The 13,580-nt window shown below is 25.2% G+C and overlaps 2 protein-coding genes across 2 annotated transcripts in view; both read left to right on the plus strand.

Annotated features, from left to right (window-relative positions):
- The first annotated feature begins 7 nt into the window (after positions 1–7).
- The window catches only part of LOC126898411 (cytochrome P450 6k1-like), a 15,110-nt gene continuing 1,537 nt past the window's right edge, over positions 8–13,580 (plus strand). The window contains exon 1 of the mRNA XM_050672410.1: positions 8–1,400. Coding sequence (XP_050528367.1) covers positions 1,292–1,400 — 109 coding nt within the window. The 5' untranslated portion in view covers positions 8–1,291. The remainder of the gene's footprint in view (positions 1,401–13,580) is intronic.
- On the plus strand, positions 8,193–11,281 carry LOC126898401 (probable cytochrome P450 6a13). The gene is made up of 4 exons (XM_050672398.1): positions 8,193–9,181; positions 10,335–10,559; positions 10,650–10,898; positions 10,962–11,281. Exons 1-4 carry the CDS (start codon positions 8,299–8,301, stop codon positions 11,129–11,131), a joined length of 1,527 nt encoding a protein of 508 aa, XP_050528355.1. The 5' UTR covers positions 8,193–8,298; the 3' UTR covers positions 11,132–11,281.

A 13,580-nucleotide genomic window follows, 5' to 3' on the forward strand; every position in this document is an offset into this window, starting at 1 on the left:
CCAGAGGTCAAATTTTTTTTTTTCAAATTAAAGTACATTACATTAGCTTTAATTTAAGATATATATAAAAGTGTCAGACCTTCCGGAACATTTTCAAAAGTTAAGTTGAAAAAGTTAATTTTTTGTGAAAAAGTTGTCATTTTAAATCCCCCCCTGTGGGCAGGTTAAGTGTCAGATTTACAAAAAAAATATACCAAATGATAGGTAAAGACATCAAGCATCTATATAAAAAAAAGTTATATTGATATGTTCATTTTTGAAAAAGTTATGGCATTATTAAGTTAAAAATATAAAAAAAAATTATTTTAAAAAAATCGTAATTTTTTATTAACTTTGATGTCAACTTTCACAACGAAGACAAGTCCAGAGGTCAAATTTTTTTTTTTCAAATTAAAGTATATTACATTAGCTTTAATTTAAGATATATATAAAAGTGTCAGACCTTCCGGAACATTTTCAAAAGTTAAGTTGAAAAAGTTAATTTTTTGTGAAAAAGTTGTCATTTTAAATCCCCCCCTGTGGGCAGATAAAGTGTCAGATTTACAAAAAAAATATACCAAATGATAAGTAAAGACATCAAGCATCTATATAAAAAAAAATTATATTGATATGTTCATTTTTGAAAAAGTTAGAGCATTATTAAGTTAAAAATATAAAAAAAAATTATTTTACAAAAATCGTAATTTTTTATTAACTTTGATGTCAACTTTCACCACGAAGACAAGTCCAGAGGTCAAATTTTTTTTTTTCAAATTAAAGTATATTACATTAGCTTTAATTTAAGATATATATAAAAGTGTCAGACCTTCCGGAACATTTTCAAAAGTTAAGTTGAAAAAGTTAATTTTTTGTGAAAAAGTTGTCATTTTAAATCCCCCCCTGTGGGCAGGTTAAGTGTCAGATTTACAAAAAAAATATACCAAATGATAGGTAAAGACATCAAGCATCTATATAAAAAAAAATTATATTGATATGTTCATTTTTGAAAAAGTTACGGCAGTTTTTAGTAAAAAAAATTGAAAAAATTTCGAAAATTAGCGATTTTTAAATTTGTAATTTTTTTGGAGGTTTCCCCCATTTACGGGGAACGAGGGAAAATTTTTCAATTTTGAAGGGTAATGTCTTCGACTAGATACGATTTGTGATCTTTTGACGTATCGTTGAAAGAAATCCGTTCGGTGAGAGCTGAGAAAAAGTAGTAACAGACACAAAAAAAAAAACACATCATAGTAAAACCAATACCTTTTCAGCTTCGCATCGAAGCTAAAAAGACTCAAAAATACTAATACCTATGTACAGATTGCATATGGATAGTAAGTATTATCCTGAACCTTTGAAATTTGATCCAGATAGATTCTCTGACGAAGAAAAAGCAGGGCGAACTAGTGGTACTTATCTACCTTTTGGAGATGGACCTCGTTTTTGTATTTTCAGTTTTATTTGCTTCGTGCGAAGCTGAGAAGGTATTAATTTTACTATGATGTATTTTTTTTTTGTGTCTGTGAATGCTCAATCTCAGCTCAGCATATTTTGATGAACAATATGTCAAAAGATCATAAATCGTATATAGTCGAAGACATTACCTTCTAAAATTGAAAAAATTCCCTCGTTTCCCGTAAACGGGGGAAATCCCTCAAAAAATTACAAATTTAAAAATCGCTAATTATCGACATTTTTTCAATTTTTTTTACTTAAAATTGCCATAACTTTTTTAAAAATGACCCATGAATATAATTTTATTTTGTAGATACTTTAGGTATTTACCTATTATTTTATATATTTTTGTGAACATTTGACCCTTTACAAGCCCACATTAACAGTTTCAAAATGGTAACTTTTTCACAAAAAATTAACTTTTTTAACCTAACTTTTGAAAATGTTCCGGAAGAACTTACACTTTTATATATACCTTAAATTAAAGCTAATATAATGTACTTTATTATGAGAAAAAATACGTTAAAAATGCAAAAAAATATTGAGCTTTTCTAATAAATTTACTATAAATAGTAATTATAAAATTTCCTGACTGCATATTAATCTTAACAACACAATTTGATTATTTCTCATACATTTTTTTATTTAATGATGTTAATTTCAAATTTTTCAAAATAAGCTAAAAGTTATTAAAATAAATAAATTTTTTTTTATTATAAACTTTTACAAAAATTAACTTTTGAGGATTAACTAAATAGGTTAAATATGTCATTTTCCTTATTTTTAACATATTAATAATCAAAATCAGTATTAATTTAAAACAATTTTTTTGTGTTCTTAATTATTTTTTTTTATATGTAAATACTTATTTTTTAATAATAAGTAATAATATTAAAACTGAGAAGTGATAGAAAAAGTTTAATTGCATATTTGAAAACATCGAGAAAAGTTGATTTAGAAAAGTACATTTTTGTTTCTGATGAAAGTTCCTTGTCTAGTGTATAAAACTTATAACTTTAATATAAGTAACTATGCAACGTCCATACTGTGTCGTGGCCTCACTGTGCTACCGATTTTTATATTTATAGTCATTGATTTTATTTACTAAGTATATATTTTGTTTTTATAATGTTATTAACTATTATTTTATCTATATATAGTTTTATATGATTAAAATTAAATTCTGCCCCATTTACCATCTAAACCACTAGGAATTATATATAACTCAACGTTATCATTTTTGAAAATATCTCTTTTTAACTTGTCTTCCTCGAATAAAAAAATTGTATGTATACTTATATTTACAATTTTATTTTTTATGGAAAGTTTCTTTTTGGTATTTGAATTAACAATATTTATATTAATGATTGTTGTTTAATATTATATGACATTCTAAGTTATTAGATTAATTAGTATACACGTGAATAGCAAATTAATCCAAATTCAAAAACTACGAAATGAGACCAGGGTAAAAGTTTAGGATTAATATAAACTCTTAACCCTTAAACAGTCGTGGGGGTCTAGCATATCCCGACATAAATAAAAACGGATGTATTATATTGCATAAAAGGTGTACATAGATATAAATTTTGGTTTTTATAGTAATATTGAATCGATTTTCATAAATAAATACCTTCGAAAAAAACATTTATGACTTAAAATATTCATCAAAATTGAAATGGGTCATATTTACCCCCACACGACTTGTAACGTTATAATTTTTTTTTGGATTAGTATATTTTTTAAAATATCGTTTTATCGTAAATGCAATGTTATAATCGACATAATATTGTAGAATTGAAATTAAGTGGATCTGCCACCGTCTGTGCAATTAAGTTTTAAAAATAAATAATCCATTAAGAATTTCCACCACTCCATTTTACGGAATAAATAAGAACAAAACATGTAATAAATACATCACGTATATTAAACAATATGCAAAGATTATTGGGAGAAAAATTAATGTTCAACAGATTCATAATAATTGTATATACTCGTATCATAATAGTTAAATCTATTGTAATATTAATAATAAAAAAACTCAATTCAGAAAAATGATTATATAAATGTAAATACACATAAAACTAGTAAATATAAGCCGTGTTTAAGCTCAAAGAAATACAAGAAAAATTAATTAAATTATATTTTGTAATAGTAAAAGCTTTTGTTTACTGTCTTAAAAATAACATTTTGCGTTAAAATAATTTTTTTACAAACCAAAATTATTTAACGAAATTTTGAAAATTAATTTTTTTTTGTAATATAATTTTTAGTAATGCACATAATTTTGTAATTTATTTATTTTCTAATTTTTATTATTGAATTTTTATCCATATTTATATATCATATGGTAATAAATCATATCTTTGAATAAAAAAAAAATGAACTTTTTTATACATATTTTATACTTTTTTAGAAATGGGGTCTAATAGTAGCGTGGGGGTCTATCCCCAGGCTACTATTAACGTTAAAAATATGCACACACCTGCTAAAGGGTTAATCAAAGAGGTAAAAAAGTAGATTTTTTGACGTATTTTTCAAATACTATTTTGAAGCACATATATTTTATCGAATAAATTTGATATACATGAATAAAGCATATATTTTTGTTGTTCACTAAGGAATTAAATATATTTACAAAATGGTATTTTTTACATACTATTTTCTTCTTCATCTTCTTTTTGATCGCCTCATCGTAATTACTTGGGATTGTCCGACCCCATCCTTATCCTTAACTTGACACAATCTCTACCATCCTCTACGCTCACCTCAGCCGTTCTCATATCGCATTAATAAAAATTTGTACTGGCTGAGGTTTTGTTCATATTATTATAATGAAATTTATAAACGTATATAACCCATAGCCTTTGTAGCTACTACTTTTATCGTAATTTCAAAAATTATTTTAATTAATTTTGAAAATATTTGTAGAAAAATAATTTCAACTAGATTTAATTAGTGAGAAAGAGGTATCGGAGGCTGTAGTATCAATGAAAAAGAATAAAGCAATGAGACCAGAAGAAGTGCCAATAGAAGTATGGAAAATATTAGGCGATGTTGGTTAAAGAAACTTTTAAATAAAATCTTATTATAAGGGAAAATTCCAAATAAATGAAGGAATAGTATTGTGGTGCCGATATTTTAAGGTAAAGGTGACACACAGGAGTGTGGAAATTATAGAGACATAAAGCTTATGAATCATAGTATGAAAATTTGGGAAAAGGTAATAGATAAGAGAATAAGAAATGAGACATCGGTATCTAAAAACCAGTTGGGATTTATGCCTTGTAAGTTAACAATGGATCCATTATTTTATGTGAGGCAATTAATAGAAATGTTTAAGTAAAAGAAGAAAAAGCTGTGTATGCTATTTATAGATTTGGAAAAATCGTATGATAGAGCACCGAGAGAGGTTTTAAAATGGACATTAATGAGGAAAGATGTCCCGAAAGGTACATTAATATAATAGGAGATATGTATGAAGGCATTTGTACAAGGGTAAAAAGCGTAGGTGGAGTTACAGAAGCTTTTAGGGTAAAATTAGGAGTGCACCAAGGTTCTGCTCTAAGCCTATCTATAGTAATGGATGAAATTACTAGAGAAATACAAGGAAAGGTGCCGTGGTGCATATTTTTCGTCAACGATTTAGTGTTGATAGGAGAAACAGGGATGAAATAATCAAAGGCTAGAGGTTTGGAGAACAGATTTTGAAGGAATGGGGATTAAGAATAACTAAAGTAAGTCACAGTATACAGAATATTATTTTGACAAAGAAGAATACGAGCTAGGTGAAATAAAGTGATCAGTGTCAATAGCGATGACGTAATAGGTGGAAATTTTTTAGTATTTAAGATCAGTTGGCCAAATAAACGGTAGTATTGACAAGGATGTAAAATACAGGTTTAAGTTTGGATGGGTGAAGTGGAGAGACGTGATGATGTGCTATGCGATAAAATAATTAAAATTCAAAATGAATGGAGTAATAGTATTGTGGTGCCGATATTTAATGGTATAGGTGACACACAGGAGTGTGGAAATTATAAAGCATAAAACTTATAACATAGTGTCATTATTTTTTATTGCATCCTGAAGTGAAATTTGACTTTTTGGGATATTATAAATAGGCTGGATTATACCAAGGCAGTTTTTGACTTGGGGGATACTACATGAGGCACTAACTGCTAAATTGAAACTATAGACAGCATAGTGTGAGTATAGAGTTAAATTATATTTTTCTTTAATATAGGATTAAACTCTGTGAAATTCACTACTAATATTGCTAGCTCCATCATAACCTTGTCCAAATAAATACGTACAATCTATTCCAGAATATTCAAGGAAATTCAAAATAGCATTTGATAAACCTTTCTCTGTTACATCTTCAACAGGGATAAAGCATGAAAAAACTTCATATATTTTATAATTACCAACCATATAATCTAAATACCGTACACAGATTGAAAGTTGTTCTATGCCGGCTATATCTGCAGTTTCATCTGATGTTATAGAAAAAGCTCGAGATTTATTGACACGTTCAATGATCTGTTTTTAAATTAAATTATGAAATATGATAATAAATTCGTTTTGAACACGGTTACTAAAGTACATTGCGTTTTTTGCTGAATTATGTAAAAAAATATTGAACTATTCATCAGGCCACTTTAAGAAAAATATCTAGTTAAATGCTAAATCTAAATTTTCTAAAAGTATCTAAAGTCGTTTCAGTTAAGCACCCCCTACACAATCAATAATATTGAACAATAATTGATATTGCGTAATATTATTGAAAGTTTAGTATAGATATTGAAGGATTTTAAACACGCATTAAATATACGCCTATGATGATAGGTTACATAGGTAATGAATATTTTTCAATTGAATATTGAACAATAATATTGAGAGGTTTAGGGCAAATAAATATTGCACAAAATATTGACACAATTTAATTGATTCAGTATTATTGATCGTGCAGGGGCCGCTTTATTCTTTATATTCGTACTTTTCATTATATATTTCATCAATTTATATAGGTTTATCATATACTAGTACATAAACAGTGTAAAAAAGTAAAGGAACAGGTCAATTTTTACAAACATTGAGAACAATAGAAACCCGTTTCCTTACTTACTGAACAGCCTACTAAAAAATTATATAAATTAATGTAATTTTTTTTTATTGAGGGTTTTTTGAAAAATTATCAGACAATACATTTATTGGTATCTTGGTGATTTTTTACATAATACTATTATTATTTAAATAAAATATTTTTTGTCCTCTTTTAAATTAAAAAAAATATTTATGTTTTATTTTTACAATCATAGAAAAATTACATTATAGTAATAATATGAAAAAGATTGTTAAAATTACTTAAAAGAAAAAAATAATTTCAAAATTGAATACACTTAACACGTCGATAAAAAAGTATGCCAATAACTCAACTCTAAATCTGAACCTATATAATACAATACACATATAACTAATTTTATACATGTATCCTTGAAACCCTGAATATTAAAAATTAAATATTTCATCAAAATTATAGACATTTTTCTCGGGACCCTTTAATTATATTTTTATTTTAACTAATCTTAAGGTTATCTTATTAAAACAAATTCAAGTACAATAAACAATACTTACTGCAAATAATATTATTTTGAAACCACTTAAAATTTTTTATAAATAGTACTACCAAGATGTGTTTCAAAAAAAAAAAAATTATTTTGAATTTTAAATGTTTTATTCTAATTACAATTACGTTTTCTAAAATGCACTAATGTGTTTTAATGTACATTAAAATTTTAATTGTAAAATAACAAAAAGGTAGCATAATGGTTTCGTTTCGTTAGATATATGTAAATTTTATTTTTATTGGAGCACTGATAGAAAACTCTTATAAGGTATTTTAAAATAAAATTTGAACCCCAACATAGCATGTTTTTTAACTATGATAGCCATTTGTCCGGAAGTTAAAGTTCCTTATTGAATTCTGCCTTGTGGGCAGGTAAAGGGTCAGATATTCAAAAATATTATATATAATAAAAAGGAATTACTTAAGGTTTCAATATAAAAAAAGTTATGTATATTCGTTCCTTTTTCAAAAAGTCAAAACAGTTTTAAGAAAAAAAAGTAAACATAAACAGATTTAAAAAATCGTAATATTTTGAGGGATTTGCGCTATTTATAGGGAACGAGAGAAATTTTTTCAATTTTCAAAGCTAATGTCTTAAATAGATACGATTTGTGATATTTCGATGTATCATTGAAAGAAATCGGTCCAGTAATAGCTGAAAAAAAGTGGCAACAGACACATAAATACTTCGTAGTAACATTAATATCTTCTCAGCTTAGCTTCGAAACTAAATACTTCGTTGAACTACATTATAGTATAGTCTTACGGGATACTATTTAATAATAACTAAATATAACTTAAAGCCTATTAATTGTCTGTATATTTTAAAATAGAAATTTTTAGAGAGATATTAATTGATTATTAAAAAAATAAGTACAGTTGCTCTATTTATTGAGTTATATTTGAGTAAACGAAGATTATTAGAGTCTAATGTAATACTAAATTTATAAAGTTATAATTAAAGTCTTGTTTAAGAGCATAAGTTATTGCAGATAATTTTTTATGTATTATATACATAGATGTTTTTGTCTTATACTATTATTAACATGCATATATTTACGAAAACTGCCGTTAGAAATCTACATTACATGGAGGGGATTTGGCGGTAATCCAACGTACAACATTATTTTGTTATGTAGTTGTACTCAAACATTTGAGTGAGAAAACTTATAGTATATTAGCAAATTATCGAATTTTTAAAATAGTTACTTATAATTGTGAACGAATCTATAACGATGCCGCGTGATTTCAGTTTTTATTCGTTTGATGTTACATTAACATTAGTTATTTTAGTGGTATTATTATTGTATTACTTAAGTACTTTGACTTTTAGTTATTGGCATAAAAAGAATGTGCCGCATTTTCGTCCTGTTCCTTTATTTGGGAATTTCATAGAATTTGCTCTTGGATTAAAAATGACTGTTGAAATACTTGAAAAAAATTATAGACATCCCAGTGATAAAAAATACGTTGGTATATATCAGATGATGACACCAGTTTTGCTTATACGAGATCCTGAGCTTATAAATAATATTTTAGTAAAGGATTTTTCACATTTTACTGACCGAGGGATGCCTCTTGGCATCGGTGAGCCACTTTTTAATCATTTACTTTTTATGAAAGGACAACAATGGAAAATAATGAGAGCTAAAATTTCTCCAATATTTACTTCTCGTTTACTGAAAAATATGTATGAACAAATAGGAAAATGCAGTAGTAAATTACTTGATAAAATTGAAAATAACTTAAAAAATGATGATGTTATTGAAGTTCGCAATATGATGGGAAACTACTCAACAGATGTTATTGGAACATGTGCTTTTGGATTGGAACTCAATTCAATTACTGATGATGATTCACCTTTCCGAAAAGCCGGCAAAGAAATGTTAACTCCAACATTGTCGACTATGACCAGTCAATTAGTACAATTGATATATCCTCCTTTAAAAAAAATTTTAAACGTTAAAGACATGCCAGAAAATGCAGGTAAATTTTTCACATCTGCGTTCAATGATACTCTGAAATATAGAAAAGAAAATAGTATTTTGAGAAACGATCTTGTCCAATGTTTAATAGAAGCTAACACAGATCTTGTTTTAAAGAAAACTGAACCCTTAGGTAATTTAATTTTAATTTATGACTTAATAATTTTAGTTAATAGTCTGATATAATTTTGTGTTATATAATTTACATTGAAATTCAGTATTGATATTTTTATAATTGAAACATTTTTATAATAGTACACAAACATTCCTCAACATTATTGTTATTTTAGAAGAAATTTAGTGGTTAATGATAAATCAGTTACTCTGTATATATTTTAATGTTTTTCAAATATAATGAATAAGTTAAATTGGGTAAAATAGGCTCCATGTAATTAATTTTTAAAATTATGTGTTGATGGATTTAATCAAAAAGTATTATTTTCATACGTAAGTAATTTGCAAAATGTTTTTTGTTTTAAGGATAATTTTTTTAATGGTAATAGGATCAAACAAGAAAATATTTTATATCAACATATAAATTGTGAAAAAAAATTAGTATATTTTTTTTAAATACAACTGATCGTAATACCAGATATAATAATATTTTGATTGCAAAGCAACAAAAAATGAATGTAACAAGCGCTCTTTTATTATATATCATTTAAAATATAACCTTGCTAAAATATATTTTACTTTAATGTTATAATAACCTTGAGCTCTTCTTATTAAAAGTAATATACAACAATGTTAGATTTGTATTATTAAGTATATGACTTAATGCATTCCTACAGTCCAAGACTCTTTTAAATAATTTGTATATTTTTAGTTTTAGTGTGAAGCAGACAAAGTTTGATTTAAGTCAGTCGTATTTTTTTATTTTTTGTGTTACTTTATGTTACTTTATGTTACTTCAAATGGTTACAAAACATACAGAATTAAAGCTATTAATACCATAAATTTGAAAAATTATCTTCATTCCCGTCAATTAAGATAAATGTCCTAAAAAATTACACTAGTCATAAAACTGTTAATATTGATATTTTTAGTTTTCATTTTATATTGAATATTTTTTTTTAATGGACGTATTTTTACAAAGTTTATAATTTTTTTGAAAATGTAACAATTAATTAAGATTTCGGAAGGTTTTATATTTGGATAATATTTAAAAATATTAACTTTCTTCAAACCAACATTGAATGTGTTTGATTATATATATATATACAACTAAACAACATATATATGTACAACTAAAATACTAATTACTATGTAATATGTTTATTTTAAAGTTGAATTTAAGTACTCAGACATAGTTGCAAATGCGATTGTAATGTTTCTTGCTGGTTTTGAAACCGTTTCTTCCACCATGAGCTTTTGTTTATATGAACTTGCATTAAACAAACCTATCCAAGACAAAGTTCGGAAAGAAATGACTCAATTAATGGCTAAGCACAATGGAGAAATTAATTCTGAATTTTTGTCTGACTTGCATTATTTAGAGAAGGTTTTAGCTGGTAAGATTTAAATACAATTTTATACTTGCTTAATTGATAAACAAAATTCTAAAACTGGTATAATATGATAAAATTATTTGATTTTACAAGAAACACTTAGAATGTATCCACCATTACCTTTTCTCGATAGAAAAGTGACGAAGGATTATCAAATAGATGATGAGTTTATATTACGGAAAGGCATGAAAACCATGATATCCATATATAGTTTGCATATGGACTCCAAATTCTATCCTGATCCTAAGAAATTTGATCCCAATAGATTTACTGCTGAAGAAAAAGGTAGAAGACCAAATGGAACGTATTTGCCATTTGGAGACGGCCCACGTCATTGTATTGGTATGAGTAAGATTGATTATAAATTCAAACAAAATATAATTTAAGCATTCAATATTATTTCAGGTAAGCGTTTTGCTGAAATGGAAATGAAATTGGCATTGACAGAATTATTAATTAATTATGAAGTAGAACCATGCGAAAAAACTGATATACCATTAGTGCTTTTAGTAAAACCTGTATTGTTTACTCCCAAAAATGGAATATCGCTAAGATTTAAGAAAATAATACATTAATATTTTCTATTCAATAAATATTATTTATGTTGAATCATAATGTTTCAATATGAATCTGTATTTTGATATTTAAAATAACTACAATTTTTTAAATAACTATTGATTTCAATTAATTTTTTTATTCAATAATATGGATAAATTTTCATTGTATTATTGTGAAAAAATTTTTTTTTATTAATTATTATAATTTTTTTTTGAAAAAAATAGTGCTTCCAAAAAGTTACGAATTAAAAGTTAAGGTAACCTTTTTTTAGGGTGTGTTTAAAAAATTAAAAATAAATAATAGTAGTATTATTATTATAATCATTCTATTGTTGCGATCTCTTCTTCATTAATTATTACTATTATAGTTTCAACGTACAAAAATTATTAAACCAGAAATTATTGAAAAATAATTAAAAATCACTATTATATATTTTGTAATTTTAGCAAAATCATATATACATTATGAATCGAAATTTCTTAAGCATCAGTGTTTTTAAAAAGAAGTATGAGCAGTTTTAAAATGTAGAAATTTTTTTTTGGAAGTGCCGTTTTTTACACTAAAGTAATTTTGAGATAAATTTCTAAAATAAAATTGTTTTTTTTTTTGAATTTTTGATGACTAGAATTTTAACTAGATTAAAATCATGTTCTTTTGACGTATTAATAATTAAAATCAGTCCTGTGAGAGCTGAGAATTTTTATGGACAGACGTAAAAAATACGCAAACCATCACAAGACTAAGTATCGTACTTTTTTCATGTCTGTTTTCACTATTAAACTAGATGTCAACTTTTTTTTAAAATCAAGTATATTACATAAGCTTTAATTTAAAGTATATATAAAAGTGTCAGTANTATATTTTCTAAATCAACTTTTTTCGATGTTCTAAATATGCAATTAGGCTTTTTCCGAAAAATGTTCAAAAGCTAAGTTTAAAAAGTTTTACTTACTTATGCGTGTTTAAAGTTTTAAACCCCCGCTGTATAAAGGGAAATGATTCGATCAAAAAAAAAAAATAATGTCTAATGAAAGAAATATATATACATTATTTATTATAAAAATTGTATTAATCCATACATTTTTAAAAAGTTATAACAATATAAATTAAAAAATATAAAATCGAGAATTTTTTTACAAAAATAGCTTATTTTTTTTAGTACGGTAGTTTGTTTCACCACGAAGACAAGTTCAGGATCAATTTTTTTTGAAAGAAAAGTATATTATAAAAGTTTTTATTTAAGATATACATAAAGGTGTCAAGATATTCTGGTTATTTTCAAAAGTTAAGTTGAATAAGTTAACTTTTTGTGCAAAAGTTCCCAATTTGAATCTCTATCTGTAGGCAGGTAAAGGTTTAGATTATCAATAAAAATGTACCAAAAAAAATTTTATTGTTTATTCCTTTTGTCAAAAAGTTGTGTAAATTTTAAGTAAAACAATTTTCAAATATATCCCAAAAATACTGATTTAAAACATTTGTTTGGGGATTTCCCCTATTTATGAATAGTAAATAAAATTTATTCAATTTTCAAAAATAATTTTTTTATCTAGATACATATAAAAATAAAAACGATAGCACAATGGGGTCGAGGCACAGTGTGGACGAGGCATAGATGGGACAAGTTTAGATGATATCTGACAGTGATTAAAATCACTATCATAAGAAACGCTTCGATGCAAATCTGTAGATAGTGTTTCCTTTAAGGAAATTAGTGGATTATTCTAAAAGCAACATCAACTCTTATTTCTTTAATTATATCCTGATTAGTAGTTCTTTGATTTTAAAATATAATATATGAATAAATACTAATTATAATTATTAAATTTAGTATACAATTGATATTCAGTAATTTAATATTGTAATTTATACGGAGAAATTATAAAAATAATAAAGAAGTTATATTTTGCTTTACTTTTACGTGTATAAAAATTTAAAGGGCTTGATACAATAATTATCAATAAAAACTGTTTGTTACTATAAATGAATGCACTGGACTTCAAGGAACTTTCATCAGAAGCAAAAATATACTTTTCTAAATCAAATTTTCGCGTTGTTTTCAAATCTGCAATTAGACTTTATCTATCAGTTCTAATTTTTTATATTATTACTAATTACATATATAAAATAATTAAAAGAAAAAAAAATTGTTTTCAAATTATTACTGATTTGATTTTTAATATGTTAAAAATAATCAGTCCAAATTTTCATTTTTAACCTATGTTTTTGGTTCTTTAAAGTTCATGAAAAATTTTTGATAAAGATTTGTGAAAGCTTATAGTAAAAAAAATTGAATATGTTACAATCACATTTAGCTCAATTACAAGTTTGAAATTGACATCATTAAATAGAAAATTTTATGAGAATTAAAACTATGCTATTTTGAAGACTAATATGCAGTCAGGAAATTTTATAATTACTATTTACAGTATATTTATCAGAAAAACTCATTATTTTTTTGTATTT

Source organism: Daktulosphaira vitifoliae, unplaced genomic scaffold (assembly GCF_025091365.1).
Source record: "Daktulosphaira vitifoliae isolate Bord-2020 unplaced genomic scaffold, ASM2509136v1 Scaffold_2, whole genome shotgun sequence".
In the NCBI taxonomy this organism is placed as follows: Eukaryota; Metazoa; Arthropoda; class Insecta; order Hemiptera; family Phylloxeridae; genus Daktulosphaira; species Daktulosphaira vitifoliae.